Raw genomic sequence first — 15,444 nt, forward strand, 5'->3', positions numbered from 1 at the left:
GCGGAATCATATCGAATATACATTTAGCTTGGAATGAACAAGGTAACCAACATAAATTATTTTCTCAAAATATGTTAATTTTTTTTAATAAAGTTGTTGAATGATGTGGAAATACAAACATATTTTGAGATTTTTTTTTTTGACAGCAATATATTTTGAGAAATTAATGCAACTTTATTTAAAAAATCACACGCGAAAAGCGGTACTCACTACGCAGTAAGGTGATGGTTGACGACCGTGGTTTATGGCGCTAACATAGGGCAGACTACGGTGAATGGTGATCGACCAAGGTGGAATATTGCGGTGGTGTGTGGAAGAGATGGAAATTAAGGCCTTGTTTGGATAGGAAAAAAGGAGGGAAAGGAAAGGGAGGGGGGAGGGGGGAGGGGGGAGGGGGGAGGAGGGAAGAGAAAGGAAGGGGAGGGGAGGGAGAATGGAGGAGATGATTTTTCCTCCAAATCTTGCCTATGTTGGTGGGGAAATAATTTGCCTTGTAGGAGGAAAATAGAGGGATCCATTTTCCCTCCCCTACAAATCCCTCTACCTTCATCTTGCTAACCAAACAATGGAGTTCTCATCCTTTCAATTCCCTCACCTCCCTTTCCCTCCAAATCCCTCAATCCAAACACACTCTAAGAGAATAATGAATGAAAATGAAATGAGAAGGGTAGTTTGGTCAAAAGTGTACTACAATAAGTAAAATGCGTACTGCGAAAATCGTTGCTGTACAAATAGTTTTGTGATGTTTCACTTTCATCATAAATTTTGTGAGCCGGGCTTATATTGGAATGCTTTCGCCATTTGGGCCGGCAAACAAATCCTACCACAATTTTCACAAATTTTGGCAAACAAATATGAAAACCCGGTCCGATTTCCACTGGATACACAATGTGTAAAGTTTCAGCCCATTATAGCCTATACTCCACCCATGCTTTTAAGTTTCAACTGATGTACGATGTACACAACATTGGCTAAGATGTACGATGACGTGGTACACCTGATGCACATCAAAATTTCTCGCCCATAAGGCTTACCTAGGATATAAGTTTGATATAGTCATTTCATTATTTGAAAATGTTGTGTTCTTGATCGAAACGAACTCTCTTGGCACGTAAAAACCGGGTTCTTTAGGTTCAGGCAATTCACAATCACTGCTTAGCATGACAGTCACCTGTGGCATGCTTGGCCTCTCGTCTGGATGTTGCTGAACACATAGCAGTCCGATGTGAATTGCTCTCTTCATTTCCAAGGCATAGGATGCGTTCTTTATTAATGGATCGACAACATCGAGTGCTACACCTTCTTTGAACAGAATCCATGTCTGAGCAAAAACAAAAAACATTAGTTTAAACAAAATCAAGACGCGGTTGTATCAAAAGGAAGACGGATCTTACATGTCCAAGAAGGTTGTGATGGTGGTCTTGATGCTTAAATCCTCTATTTTTTTGGCCGCTAACAATCTCAAGCACCAAAACTCCGAAGCTATAGACATCAGACTTCACTGAGAATAATCCGTCATAAGCATACTCTGGAGGCATGTAGCCGCTACAGATAAGAAAAAAACATTAGGCCATAGAAAAGAAGTTACGAAAGAGCGACAAAAATGAGAAGAAAGTGATCAAAGTATTACTATGTTCCGATTACACGCTTTGTCCGTCCTTCCTCTGCTACCCCATCAAACGTTTTAGCTAACCCGAAATCTGAAATTTTTGGGTTCATATCGGAATCAAGCAAGACATTGCTGGCCTTGAGATCTCGGTGAACGATTTTCAACCTAGAATTTTCATGAAGATAAACAAGTCCATCAGCTATTCCCTTGATGATGTCTAGGCGCTTCGGCCAGTCCAGTAACTCGCTGCTAGATTGATCTGCCCACATTACGTAAATGTAAACTTCTGCTTCACAATTGTGTTTCTTATGTCACCTATGCACTTTTAAGCTGATTATAGAAGAAAACTGCCAATAAAAGCAAGCTGAACGGATAAATCTAGAGAGACATACCGAAAATAAAGGAGTCCAAACTTTTGTTGGGCATGTACTCATAGATCAGCATTCGTTCGTCTGCATCTACGCAAGATCCCAGATGTTTTACAAGGTTCTTGTGCTGAAGCTTTGTAATAGATAAAATCTCATTCTTGAATTCCTCCAGCCCTTGTCTTGATTCCTTCGAAAGCCTTTTCACTGCTATTTCTTGCCCATCATACAGTACACCCTACAAATTGTTAGCAAACATAAAACCAAATTTACAACCTTTCCGAAAATATAAGTATACATCTGTGCTCAACATTACAAATAGAGCGACTCCAAATAAAAAGCTCAAAGTAATGTGTAGTTAGAGTACCCTACAGGATAGCAAGGACAACAATTGACTGGGACACCCCAAAATGGAAAAGAACAACAAATGACCGGGACAGATGGAGTATTAGGCTAATCAAGCCTTACATACATCTTGGTGTGCATACTGGTCGTTACTCATCAAGCAAGCATTTGATGTACGAAGTACGGAGTATATAATTGATCCTGTGCCCTATAAACAGGATTCAGGAAATTTGAAACTTTTCATCACATATTTTCCGACTTCTTTCTATTCTGGTTAAATTTTAGAGCTCATTAACACAAGACAAAATCAACAAGAGGGTTACAGGGAGCAATTAAGTAATTAACATATCCTAGACACAGTTCTTACAAAGACTTGAAAGAAAAACGTATACTTGTGCAAGTCGTTAAAATGCATACCTTGTAGACAGGTCCATAGCCACCCTCTCCAAGCTTGTTTCGATGTGAGAAATCATTGGTAGCACGAGCTATCACATTGAAGGCATATAATGGCCGCTCCCACTGCCCCTTTCTGCATTTACTAATACTGAACTTTCCTTCTGTAAATAAAAACACGCAATTATAGAGGTCAAAACAGAAAACCGGGCATCTGGAAATACTAAGATACAATACATAATTGGGCACAAGATAAAGGAGCAAAATTTGCGGCTTCTCAAATCTCAAACAGTGGGATATTGAATGATGGAGGAGAATGTCGAGGGAAGGAGTCTTAGCATTCCGCTCATACCTTCTGTTTTCACCCTCTGCCTCCGCCTCTTCCGTTTAATCAAAGCTACGCCTCCACAAAGGAATATCAAAGTCACAGCTGATAAAGTGATGCTAACTGCAATCCAAACTCGTGTTTTCCAATCACCTAATTTTCCAAGATCTTTACCCAACTTCATTCCTGGTAACTCTGAATCACATGGATAATCGAAACTTTGCCACAAGAAATTACCAGGGTTTTCTTCATTCTCATCTCGAACGACAAGGTTTCCTGAGTCCAAAAGCTGCGCAATTGGTTTCCGTACTGATCTTGATGAATTAGTAGACCAAAGAACATCCCCTTTTCCACTGGCAAGTATAAGAACAGACTTGTTGGTAATCTGAAGAACACCAGATGAATCAAGAAGCGGGATTTCTCGGTTTGCAACCCAAACAACAGTTCTTGCAGAGACATTTCTGAACCAAATGCCAACATATTTTCTTGAGCTACTTCCGGGACTGAAAAATCCAAGCTGAAAGTTTCCACCAGAAGAAACCAATGTGTCTCCGTCACGTAGGGCTTGTCCTTGAGAAAGTATGTCCACAGCTGAGGAGGTCATGAACATCATAGACATGAAAGACAACATAATCGTCAGCAAACCATATAAAGCTGTGACCATCTTGCACAAATAGTATGAAGATGTAGTTATACAGGTTAAAATGTAACAAAAGTTTTACGCTTATGCGTCTGTAAACCTAAGGCAGATGATTATGTTTTAGTACATACAACCAACTTAATCAGATACATCTGTTTTTAAACCAAGAGTCTCAGACCCACCTAGAAAAGTCAGAAAAGGCAGGAAAGGTCAGCATAATATATGTTGGCCTGGTGTGGTGTTGAACTAAGTTAACAGTCTAAGGCAGGCACTTGCAAAATTGTTAGCCATCTTGGACTTTTATGAAATAAGGAAAGGTTCAAGTTCAAACATCGTCGTCTCATACATTTGTCAACCATGACAACAGTAACGGTCTGGATTTCAATCCGATAATAAAAAATCGTATTCTCATTCGGAAAAATGCCTATGTGAACAATAGACATAAGAACCAAGAAGAATTATCTTGTTATATGATCCAAGTTCAGTGAATGAGGGCACACACAAAACTATCAACTATTATATAATCTCAATTCTCAAGTCCTGAAAGGTCACTCACATAGTCACATGTCAGAATCATAAACCTTGTGCATTGAAACTTTCATTAAGAGCTGTAACTGTAATAAGCAAATTTAGTCTCCTCAAGTAACAAAGAAAAAGGTGTAAGGACTGCTTAGGTTTTCCAATTACGAACTGGGTTCATCTCCATTTCTTATAAACGGTAAATTTACTATAGGCCTAAAAATTTTACAAAAATGCAAACACCTAATTTGTTGAATAAGGTCCAAGTATGCTAAGAGCCTAAGATCAGATTTTTCGAAGCTAGGAATAACAAATAACAAAAAGCCACTATTTCCGGCGTTTTTTGTAAGTAAATTAAATACGCGATGCCAAATGGGCGTTCTATGTCCAAGAATCATCATTTGAAATGGCGCTCTATAATTTATTCAAATTTTTTGTATAAAACGACCTTAAACAAGACAGTTTCTTCCAATTTTGTTCCCTTACAGATTGATGGGTCATTACTTCTTTATTGAACAATCTAATAATCTATTATACAAAATAATCGAGCATAACAATCTTACGAGAGACTAGTTTTTTTACACTGTCATCCACAAGAATGATTTTTGTACAATAAACCCCTCATGTTCTTTTTCTGGGTTTAATAGAGCCATGGAGCCACAGTGCCAGTACAATACAAGGGTGATTTAATTCCGTCTTTCGTCTTTAATATTCATTGTACCTCCATCTTAACTGCTAGACTAAGAAATGCATCTTAGGAACGAATACGATAAATCCCTCATCATTTGAATCAGCGTCTTCATGAATTTTACCTTTCTTAATGTGTTTTCTCTTATTGATAAAAACAATTTGTGAATTGAATATTTATTATATAAAGAACATTACCACATTTTGAATTGACAAACAAAAACAATTGTGCCTAGGAAGCAATTAACTAAACAATTCAACAAACAACGCAAGAAATTTAAATCAAGTGATGGAAAAGAAGTAATGGACATAGAATAAACATACCTCATTTCCATAAATTATCTCAGTTTTCATGGGAATGATATAGCTGCATGATACAAATAAACAAATTGAAGACAGTGAGAGTGGTGAAACTGTGGAGGAGAGGAATTATCAAAAGCCCATAATTACTCGATCACCGAATTTTTTAACGCGTGCCTAAGGAGTACATTAAGAATCAGAATGAGAGAATCATGAGAATCTTTCCTCATTCGGATTCTCAAGTGCCCTCAAGGCACGCCTTAGAAAATCCGCTCAACTAAAGAGTAGTAAGATTCACTCACCAGTTACCAGTCACCACCCATTTTTCGGCAACGTATTCATACAGTCGATTAGTAAACCCTTAATAAATTGGGTCAGTACTTTAACCTAACATTCATTCAAAAAAAATATATAAAAACTGACAATATAATTTCACAAATGATTATCTGCACATAAAATTACAATTATTAGTCTTAAACACGAAATGAGTCTGTAATGAAAGATAATAGTCTTATCACAACTTTTGCCAAAAAAGTACACTTCTTCTAGCTTAATTTAAAAATCAAACTACCTCTCATAAAACGGAAAAAGTACTCCCTATCATTCACTGGAATCACATACGGATTAAATAAAATGGCATGATTCCATTGAACGAGACAAAATAATATATATTAATTCAGGAAAGTAGAAAAACAAAGATATATAGACTTCTCCCCAAGGTTTGATTTCACATTGAATCATATATGGCCTATCTAGGATCTAGTGATGTTATAGTAATTTCATTATTTGAACTTATTGTGTTGGTTTTACTTGAAACTAACTCTCTTGGCACAACATTCCTTCCGGCGTAGAAGCCGGGTTCTTTAGGTTCAGGCAATTCACAATCACTACTTAGCATGACAGCAACTTGTGGCATGCTTGGCCTCTCTTCTGGATGTTGCTGTACACATAGCAGTCCAATGTGAACTGCTCTCTGCATTTCGGATACATAGGATGCATTCCTTATTAATGGATCGACCACATCGTATGCTTCACCTTCTTTGAAAAGAATCCATGCCTGAGCAAAAACAACATACCAGCTAGTTAGATTTGCAGCATGCCCATCTACTGCATTTCGGACGCATAGCATACAGGTCTTACATGTCCAAGAAGGTTGTGATGGTGATCATGATGGTTAAATCCTCTATTTCTTTGGCCACTAACAATCTCAAGTACCAAAACTCCAAAGCTGTAGACATCAGACTTCACTGAGAATACACCATCAATAGTATACTCTGGAGGCATGTAACCACTGCAGATAATGAACAAAACATTAGGTCATGAAAACGGAGCCCGTAAACAATTACAAGAATGAGATGAAATTATTACTATGTTCCTACGACTCGCTTTGTCCTTGCCTCATCTTCTACCCCATCAAATGTTCTAGCCAACCCAAAATCTGAAATTTTTGGGTTCATCTCAGAATCTAGCAGTATATTACTGGCCTTGAGATCTCGATGAACAATTCTCAACCTAGAATCTTGATGAAGATAAACAAGCCCACGAGCGATTCCATTGATGATGTCTAAACGCTTCGGCCAATCCAGCAACTCACTGCTTGATTGATCTGCAAGTTCTGTAAATGTAAACCTCTGCTTGAAAATTGTACTGTATAAATTTTTATGCAGTACGTCTCAATTATAAGGAAATCGCAGTGTTGTATTAAACGGAATCTGAATGTAAATACCAGTCTGCAGTACCCAAAACTGTTTAAGCCTCCCACAAGAAAAAAGACCCAAAGCAATTTGTTTGAAAATAAAATAGTTCTGCATGCAACCTCTGGAGAAAATTGTTAGAAGCATGTTTTTTTATTGTGCCATAGTCAAGCAAACACCAACAACCGCTGCACTCCTTGAGGTGAAATATAGGAAAGGAAAAAACAAGGCGCAAGGTTACTTAATGCGATATAAACACGCTATGATATCCCCTTAATAGTTTCTGATATACGGTGTACCTAGAATATAGTGTTTCATACACGAGTAAATTTTAAGCTAACATCGTGATAGAATAAGCTAAAATAGAATCGTGATTACATTTCTTGTATCACCAGTGCACTATATCGGTAACAACGGGAATAGACTACCAGTAAAAAGTAAACTGTACGGATGAATCTAGAACCATACCGAAAATAAAGTAGTCCAAGCTCTTGTTGGGCATGTACTCATAGATCAGCATTCGTTCATCTGCTTCAATGCAATATCCCATAAGCTTTACAAGATTCCTGTGTTGAAGCTTCGCAATAAATAAAACCTCATTCTTGAATTCATTCAGCCCTTGTCTTGAATCATGCGAAAGCCTTTTCACTGCTACCTCTCTTCCATCACTCAGAACACCCTACACATTGTTAGCAACCCACAAGCAAATTTACAACATTTCCAAAAACACAAGTTTACATCTTTACTCAACAGTAAAAATCCGCTTAAAATGCTCCAAGTAAATCGTAATTAGAGCATTCTGAATGATACTTCCGCTTATATCAGTTTCAGGTGATTTAGAGAGGTAAATCCAAAATGATGTACTTAGGCAAGTTATTCAAACGCATACCTTGAATACAGGTCCGAAGCCACCCTCTCCAAGCTTGTTTTGATGTGAGAAAAAATTGGTAGTGCGAGCTATCACATCGAAGGCATATACTGGCAGCTCAGACTCTCCTTTTGTGCAGTTACTATTATTGATTTGTTCTTCTCCGTTCATACCTTCTCTGTTAGGCCTCCGCTTCCACCTCTTCCATACAATCAAAGCTATGCCTCCACAAAGGAATATCACAACTAACAAAGTGACACTAACAGCTATCCAAACTCGTACTTTCCTGTCACCTAATTATGTCGAAAAATGAGGAGCTTGCGGGTAAATGCAAAAACATCCAAAAACACAAATACAAAGATTTATGCATGTATTCTTCATTCTAAACAGACAACTTTCAAAGGACTTCTTCTCCATTTAAGCCAAAAGTTCACCTCAAAACGAAAATGTAGTGAATTGATTTGAATGTCCGAAGAATGAAAAAAATTACGGAATCCAAATGATTGGAGGGAGTATAACTGTATAAGGTTACAAGTTCAACAACTTCATAACTAATTGAAAATGCAAGAGGTTGTTTGTGTTCTTACCTGATGCAGAAGAAGTCACCCTTACGTAGAGATTTTGTCCGGATCCAGAGAAGACTTTCACATCGATCAGAGCATCAAACCACAACAAACACCCAATCCCACCATTTGTAACATCTAAATTAGCATACGCGACACAGGAACAGTTATGCAGGCATTTCTGGGAACATTCATTGAGGGTCATGGTTGTGTTATACCAAGAGTTTCTAGTGTCAGGAACTTTAACATTAGGGATCTTAAAAAATCCATTATGAATGCTGCAGTTCAATGTTTCACCCCGAACACACCCACCTTCCCAAGACCCGGCATTCCAATCTTTCGGTGATTTTGGGACAAACCCTTTCATGCACTGACATTGAGGTGAATCTGCAACATTACAGGTTGCATATGCACCACAGATCCCGTATGTGTCACACTTATCGTTTGGTTTCGTAAAAAGGGTAGACCACCCTTGGGTAAGATTACTCCATTCAAGGCGTTGAAGAATTCCGTAAGGGTACAAATATCTATAAGTTATGGCAGAGGTGTTAACAAGCTCATAGCTATAGGAAACCTCCTTTTCATTGAATATAAATTTGTATGTTTCCGGAACTGCATCTGGTGATTGAGCAGTTCCGGAAAACCATATCCCATCCCATGGACCTTCTCTAAACTGTACAACAGAATCTTTATAGAGGAAAGGTTGCGGGTATCCATGGGGATCAATTCGATACATATAACTGCCAGGAGAAGGATCGTCACTGCTCTTCCAAGAAGTCAAAAACCTCTCAAACCCAGTGACAAGGTCTTTACCCAATTTCATTCCTGGTAACTCAGAATCACATGGGTAATCAAAACTCTGCCACAAGAAATTATCAGGGTTTTCATCATTCTCATCTCGAACAATAAAGTTTCCCGAGTCCAAAAGTTGTGCAATTGGTTTTTGTACTGATCTCGATGAATTTGTAGACCAAAGGACATCCCCGTTTCCATTGACAAGCGTAACAACAGACTCATTGACAATCTGAAGCAAACCAGATGAATCAAGAAACGGGATTTCTCGGTTTGCAACCCAAACAACTGTTTTTGCAGAGACATTACTGAACCAAATTCCCACATATCTCCTGGAGCTACTCCCAGGACTGAAAAACCCAAGCTCAAAGTTTCCGCCTGAAGAGACTAAGGTATCTCCATCACGGAGGGACTGTGTTGGAGATATTATGTCCAGAGCTGCGGAGGTCATGAACATCAAAAACAAGAAAGACAGTGTAATCATCAGCAAACCACGTAAAGCTGTGTTCATCTTGCCCAAATAGTTTACAGAAGTGATAAAAAAAGTTTAAAACAGCACTGTACTCCCCGTCATGTCCATAAGATGCGTATAAAGTTGTTCGCTGAACACGCACCCATAAACTTAAGGCAGATGTTAATTATGTTTAACAACTAAATCAGCTACATATGTTTTTATACCAAGAGACTCACCATCAACTAGAAATGTCAATAAATGCATAGCTAAGTCTGTCACTCCGACTTGGTCAACTAGTTGAATCATTTTACGTGGAATCTCGATGTTGAAATTAATGCTATACTCCGTAGTACGTTTCAGACACGAACATGAACACGGACTTGATCAACTTCTACGGAATTTTCAACAGGGCAAGGAATGTCAGCATAATAGGTCAATATGTGTTGGGTTTGAACCAAGTTAACATTCTAAGCCAAGGCTTGCAAATTGTTGGCAACTTTTTTTTTTTTTTTGGTGACGAGGGCACCCGCAGCCGCTATCTTTGGTGCGCACTGGGTAAGCCTCTGGTGTACGTGATAGCCTGCAAACCACTATACCACTATACCAGGTAAGCCACCCGAGGGTGACAGGCTCGAAGTCTATTATGCATGGACTCAGGCCAAGAATGCTCCACAAGATTTTGCTCTTGGAGAGGCTTGAACCCGGGTCTCCTGCGAATTTCACCCAAATTTTAACCACTAGACTCCACCCTTGCGGGCAATTGTTCAAGTTCAAACATTGTACCCGGGTCTACTGGGAATTGTTTGCAACTTAGACTTTTACGAAACAAGGAATGTTCAAGTTCAAACATTGTAATCTCCTACAATTAACCATCATGATAGCAGCAATTCAGCGAAGATCTGGAATTCAACCCAGTACTTCTACATATTATCTAAACACTGATTTCCATACATTATACTCGCTCCGTCTAATCATTTGATTACCTTTAATTAAAATACCTCTCGCAAAGAAAAATAGACATAGGGAGTATTTCAGACTTCAGAACAATGCCAGGCAATTTATTTGTTCAAGACAGACATATCCGTCTTATGACGTGAAACGGGTCAAATAATTAGTTGGGATAAAAAGCGGAATGTCTTGGAAATGACAAAAAAACTTACTGCATCTAACGATATGAGTTAGTATTTGACCGTTTCAACCTTAAGACGAATACGGCCGTCTTAAGGGAGACCAATTGACGATAAACTCAAGTCCTTAGTGGTCCCTCAAATGTCAGAATCACAAACCTTGTGCTTTGAAACTTTAATTCAAGAGCAATAACTTCAACAAGCAATTAACTAAACTAGGCTAGAAATTTAAATCAAATAATGGAAAAAAGACGATGTACATTGAATAAATATACCTGATTTGAGTGATTTCCACGAGTTATCTCATTTTTCATAGATTGAATTAGCTGCATGCAATTTACAGTTCTTTACCCTCAGTAAAATTGTTCAATTGATCATGGAATTATTGCACAAAAAGGGTAAAAGTGAAGAACCCCTCTTTTTTTTTCACCAAGACTTTTATTTAATTTTTGACTCACCTCTCGTGAGTGGGAGTCCTGGTCGTGTTATACGGGTCGAGTCCAAATATAAGCAAAATAAAAATATGGTGTGCGTCCAGCCATTTACTGGTGTAATGGAAGTTTAATTTTTCATTATCCAGCTCTATAATTATCCTTCCATCACCTTAGGAGGTTAAATAAGAATTGTGAATCCTTGAATGCCTTCGACGAATGAAATAGAACTAAAGTTTTAGATTTTGTAGTTATTTTGTAATCCATGTATCAATAGTTTGTTTAACTTGAATTAAAACCTCTGTTGCAAAGAATTAAAAAAAAAAAAAAAAAAAAAAAATGCTTAGAACAATTATTATTTTGTGCTCATGATAGAAATTCCGCTAAATCATTTTATCCAAAATCAGAGCTTGCCTATAGTTCGGGTTTGTTTTACCTGTAAAACTGGATTGGATAACAAAAGTTATCAGCATTGAGCAACATGAGGGTACCAACTCAACTCCTCATACATTATGTACCTGGCTGCCGGCTTAAGACGAAAGTATAAATAAACATACAACAAGACTGAAATAGCTGATCTAGTCATACATGCGTCAATGTATGATATTTTCATCTCTTGAATACCTTTGATCTAACCGCAGGCTCACATAGACATAACTCAATCTCGCATCCAATGTTCAGGCAAGATTACATGCCTCATGCCTGAATAACCACGGCAACCTCGACCATAGGCTTGGAGATCTCCCACGCCAGACAAATCCTTTCAAGAACAAATGCCTATACATAATCAATTTCCAATTCTCGTGTATAACACGATCCGATGTCCACACACGATCAATTCCTAAATTTGTCAAGTCTAGGTTTACTAACAACACTTCAGCAGTACCAACGTCCAACAAGGTGAGCCTACTAATACAAACTAAGGTTTTCAGCATATTGCGTGAAAATCACCAATTCAAGTCCAATCTTGTTGTACTGGCTATATAACTCTTAATAAAAAAAAAAAAGCAAACCCTACCAGAGTTGCAAGTCTGGACATGAAATCAGTACGTGGTTGGAAAACCAGGGCGTCCAGAACTTAGCATCTCACAATTCCACACAATGTTTGAGGGGGCTTTTAGTAGAAGAAGCGGGGGAGTATAAAAGTTACCTCAACTGAACATTACTAACAGAGACACTCCATTGACAGAATTTGCGAATAATCGAGTAGAGAAGGTTAAACAAAAAGTGGGGAGTGAAAAAATCCATAAGTTATCATAACAGAAATAGGATCTATTGTCGAATATTTCATGAAAGGGCAACAAAAGTAGATGATCATATCTAATTCTCATGCAAAAGAACGATTCCAGATGCACCATCCTCGAAATTACTCTTCCATAGCGAGATTTGGTTCCACTTGTGGCTGTTTGGGAATTTTGATCTTTCCCTCGTCGGTCAAACCTAAAGTTGGTTCTATGATTAAGCCCATGTCTTGGTTCAGTTGTTTTTTGTCCCACGCCAGCGTTTTTCCTTTGTTTCCTGCAAACCTGTAAATAAATTTCCCAGATCAGAATTTGATACAGTATAACTTAATTATGTCGCGGGAGACTAAGAAATTCTGCTCGAGCACACATTTGAAAATCAAAGATGGAGAATAACCTTTTATCAATATGTGACTTTTGTCTACCACTCCGAACCTTGGCTATAATTGGAATGGCCTTCAATGTCTCATGCATCTTATTCCTATCATATCTCTCCGGCCTGTTTCTCTTCCTCTCAAAATCGAAAGTAGTATCCTAGGGGAACCATAAAAAACCAGAGTGTTGCAGCTTTAGACGGTTTATGACTTGATTGCATATATAAAAGGTAATAAAACAATTATTTATAAGTAATTACAGAGTATGTTCTTAGCAAGTAAGGACTACCTGGGTCATATCCTTTCCATGGAGCCTTCTGTAAGCCTTTGTCCATTTCACCTTTCGAGGATTCCTCTTCATTTTGAAATTTTTGTGACATTTTGATCTGCAAAATCTAAATATCTGTAGGACACAAAGCAGATTAAGCCCTGACTGATGAAAAGCTGACAGCGGTTCAAACACGTAAAAGCTTGGACTCATCAGCGGAAGATGACTCTTAAAGAAAGTATTAGATGGGAAAAAACTTTTGATAGCAATACTCTGAAAACATAGGTTACAATATGGTATCACAATCTGCATTGATAGGTTAATCTGTTTTTTCCCGAGGACGACAAGAATCACTAGGGCAAATAATGCATTAGCCTCAGTTAGAGCAAAGCCCATACGGATCAAACTATAAGCCAACCAGGACTCGACATTCGCTACACCAATATTTCAGACCTCTTTTACGCCTTTTATTCAATACAGACATGCATAACTACTTCGTTTATCCAGGTTGTACTTGACGTCTCTCAGGACAGATACGAGGTTGTAGTACTAAAGATTAAGTACTTCAAAACAGCATACACACTGAAAAAACAAACAAAATCCGACTACAACAATATGTTGAATTGTTTATACTTGATAGGTAGCCAAGTAGCATGTTCTATACTGTGCTTTTGGATAGTTAATCCAAATGAACGCCTTACAGATTACTCAATATTCACAACCGACAAAATGTGACTTGAGACCATTTCACTTGAAATAAGCTTCGGCACCAACCTATTATACTATTAGCTTGTTCTAATGACTCCTCAAACTACAATCACAAGTACTTACCTCTTGTACCCTATAACGAATCTCTAATATGAGAACAGAATTCCATTTTGGAAACAAAAAAAAAGCACCACTACAAAACAGCATAATAGCACATGTATTCATTCAAAAAAACCAACACAATGGGCATACAAATTTCAGCTGAAGTTCACCCTTTTCAATTCATACCCAAGATAATTTCTCATTTAGAATCAAATGACCGAATAATCGATCAGTTCTGTAATACTGTCATATGCCAACAACATAGCTACTATATCTATATTAAGTCACTTAAGCATACAACGTTACCAAGCGAAGCAAAAGTACCTTTGCATCATTTCGAACAAACTGGATGCCGTGACCGGGATATATAGAAGAAGAACAAAACCAACACTTCTCTATTCTCATTGCTATATCAGATTAAAACTTACACCTACAACAACAAAAAATAATCAAATTAACACAATTAAATCAAAAACATTAAAATACACTCCCTACATCCTAGCCATTTCTTTACAATTTTTATTATTTTTGAGCCGTATATCAATCAAACGTAAACAAATGACTAAGACGGACAACGTATAACAAATCCATAACCTACGCAAACACATTGGCGGAACTAATGGAGCTGGCAATCAGTTATCAGCCTCTACTTTACCTTATTTATTATTTGTGAGCGGTATTTTAATCAAAGATAAACAAATGATTAAGACGAACAACGTATAACAAATCCATAACCTACGCAAATACATTGGCGGAACTAAAGAAGCTGGCAATTATCCCGCACAATAAATCTTAGTTCAAATCTTTGATATTTTTCTAGTTTATTAGCCCTATTAACAAATCCTAGTTCCGCCTCTGATTAAACTATACCAATTTCACAAACTATAACAATATTTTCAACGCAAATTAAACAGAAGTAAATCAAATTCACCACAGATGATGAAATTGGGGATTCCGGCATAATCTAAATACCTAAAAACAACAATAGATTGATAAAATTGAAGGGATAAATAAGAACTTAATTAACAGAATTTGATTAAACTAAGAAAGAGAGAGAGATTAAAGGAATTACCAGTTAATTGTTATGTCGAGAATTAAATTGGGGGTTTTAATTTTGGGATGGAAATTTCTAGGGTTTATGAAGGCTGCGGTTTTGGAGTGCAGCAACTCCAGCAAGGGTTGTACTGATTGTCGAGATTGCGGTAATATAATTTCGTCGATGCGAATGTTAATGGGCTTTAAGGTGTATTTGGGTCGTTAGGAGGTAGAAGTTGGGTTATTCGGGTGGTTACGAGAAGAGGTTTGGTTTGTGTTGAGTCAATAGCGGATTTGAGTCGGTTATAGTTCACAAATACTACCCTATAGCCAGTTGTATAGTAATATTGTATAACCGCCCCAAAGTTGTTGAGATCTTACACAAAGTTATTAAACTATTTTACAAGTTCTTGAGTTATTGTATGAAGTTATTGAGCTTAATAAGTATGTTGTTAAGCTCAATAACTTTGTATCATAGCTCGATAATTTTGTTAATAGAGCTCGATAACTTTATAACAAAGCTTAACTACATTGAATAAGTTGTATATACAACCAGTTATATAATACATTAACTGGTTATAGCTTATAGCTTATGTCGGGTTTA

The 15,444-nt window shown here is 37.5% G+C and overlaps 2 protein-coding genes across 2 annotated transcripts; both read right to left on the minus strand.

Annotated features, from left to right (window-relative positions):
• Positions 1-738: 738 nt before the first annotated feature.
• Positions 739-9,611, minus strand: LOC141612915 (G-type lectin S-receptor-like serine/threonine-protein kinase At4g27290). Its single transcript, XM_074431661.1, has 13 exons — positions 8,333-9,611; positions 7,767-8,038; positions 7,346-7,556; positions 6,552-6,798; positions 6,324-6,474; positions 5,933-6,240; positions 5,208-5,250; positions 3,065-3,701; positions 2,737-2,876; positions 2,002-2,212; positions 1,631-1,868; positions 1,395-1,545; positions 739-1,321 (listed from the first exon to the last, which is right to left on the minus strand). Exons 1-13 carry the CDS (start codon positions 9,609-9,611, stop codon positions 1,031-1,033), a joined length of 4,179 nt encoding a protein of 1,392 aa, XP_074287762.1. The 3' UTR covers positions 739-1,030.
• Positions 9,612-12,250: 2,639 nt separating this feature from the next.
• Positions 12,251-15,020, minus strand: LOC141611006 (putative ribosome biogenesis protein RLP24). The gene is made up of 5 exons (XM_074429395.1): positions 14,878-15,020; positions 14,130-14,235; positions 13,017-13,130; positions 12,751-12,887; positions 12,251-12,638 (listed from the first exon to the last, which is right to left on the minus strand). The coding sequence occupies exons 2-5, from the start codon at positions 14,208-14,210 to the stop codon at positions 12,479-12,481; spliced, it is 492 nt and encodes a 163-aa protein (XP_074285496.1). The 5' UTR covers positions 14,211-14,235; positions 14,878-15,020; the 3' UTR covers positions 12,251-12,478.
• Between the last annotated feature and the right edge of the window lie 424 nt (positions 15,021-15,444).

Source organism: Silene latifolia, chromosome 11, assembly GCF_048544455.1.
Source record: "Silene latifolia isolate original U9 population chromosome 11, ASM4854445v1, whole genome shotgun sequence".
In the NCBI taxonomy this organism is placed as follows: domain Eukaryota; kingdom Viridiplantae; phylum Streptophyta; class Magnoliopsida; order Caryophyllales; family Caryophyllaceae; genus Silene; species Silene latifolia.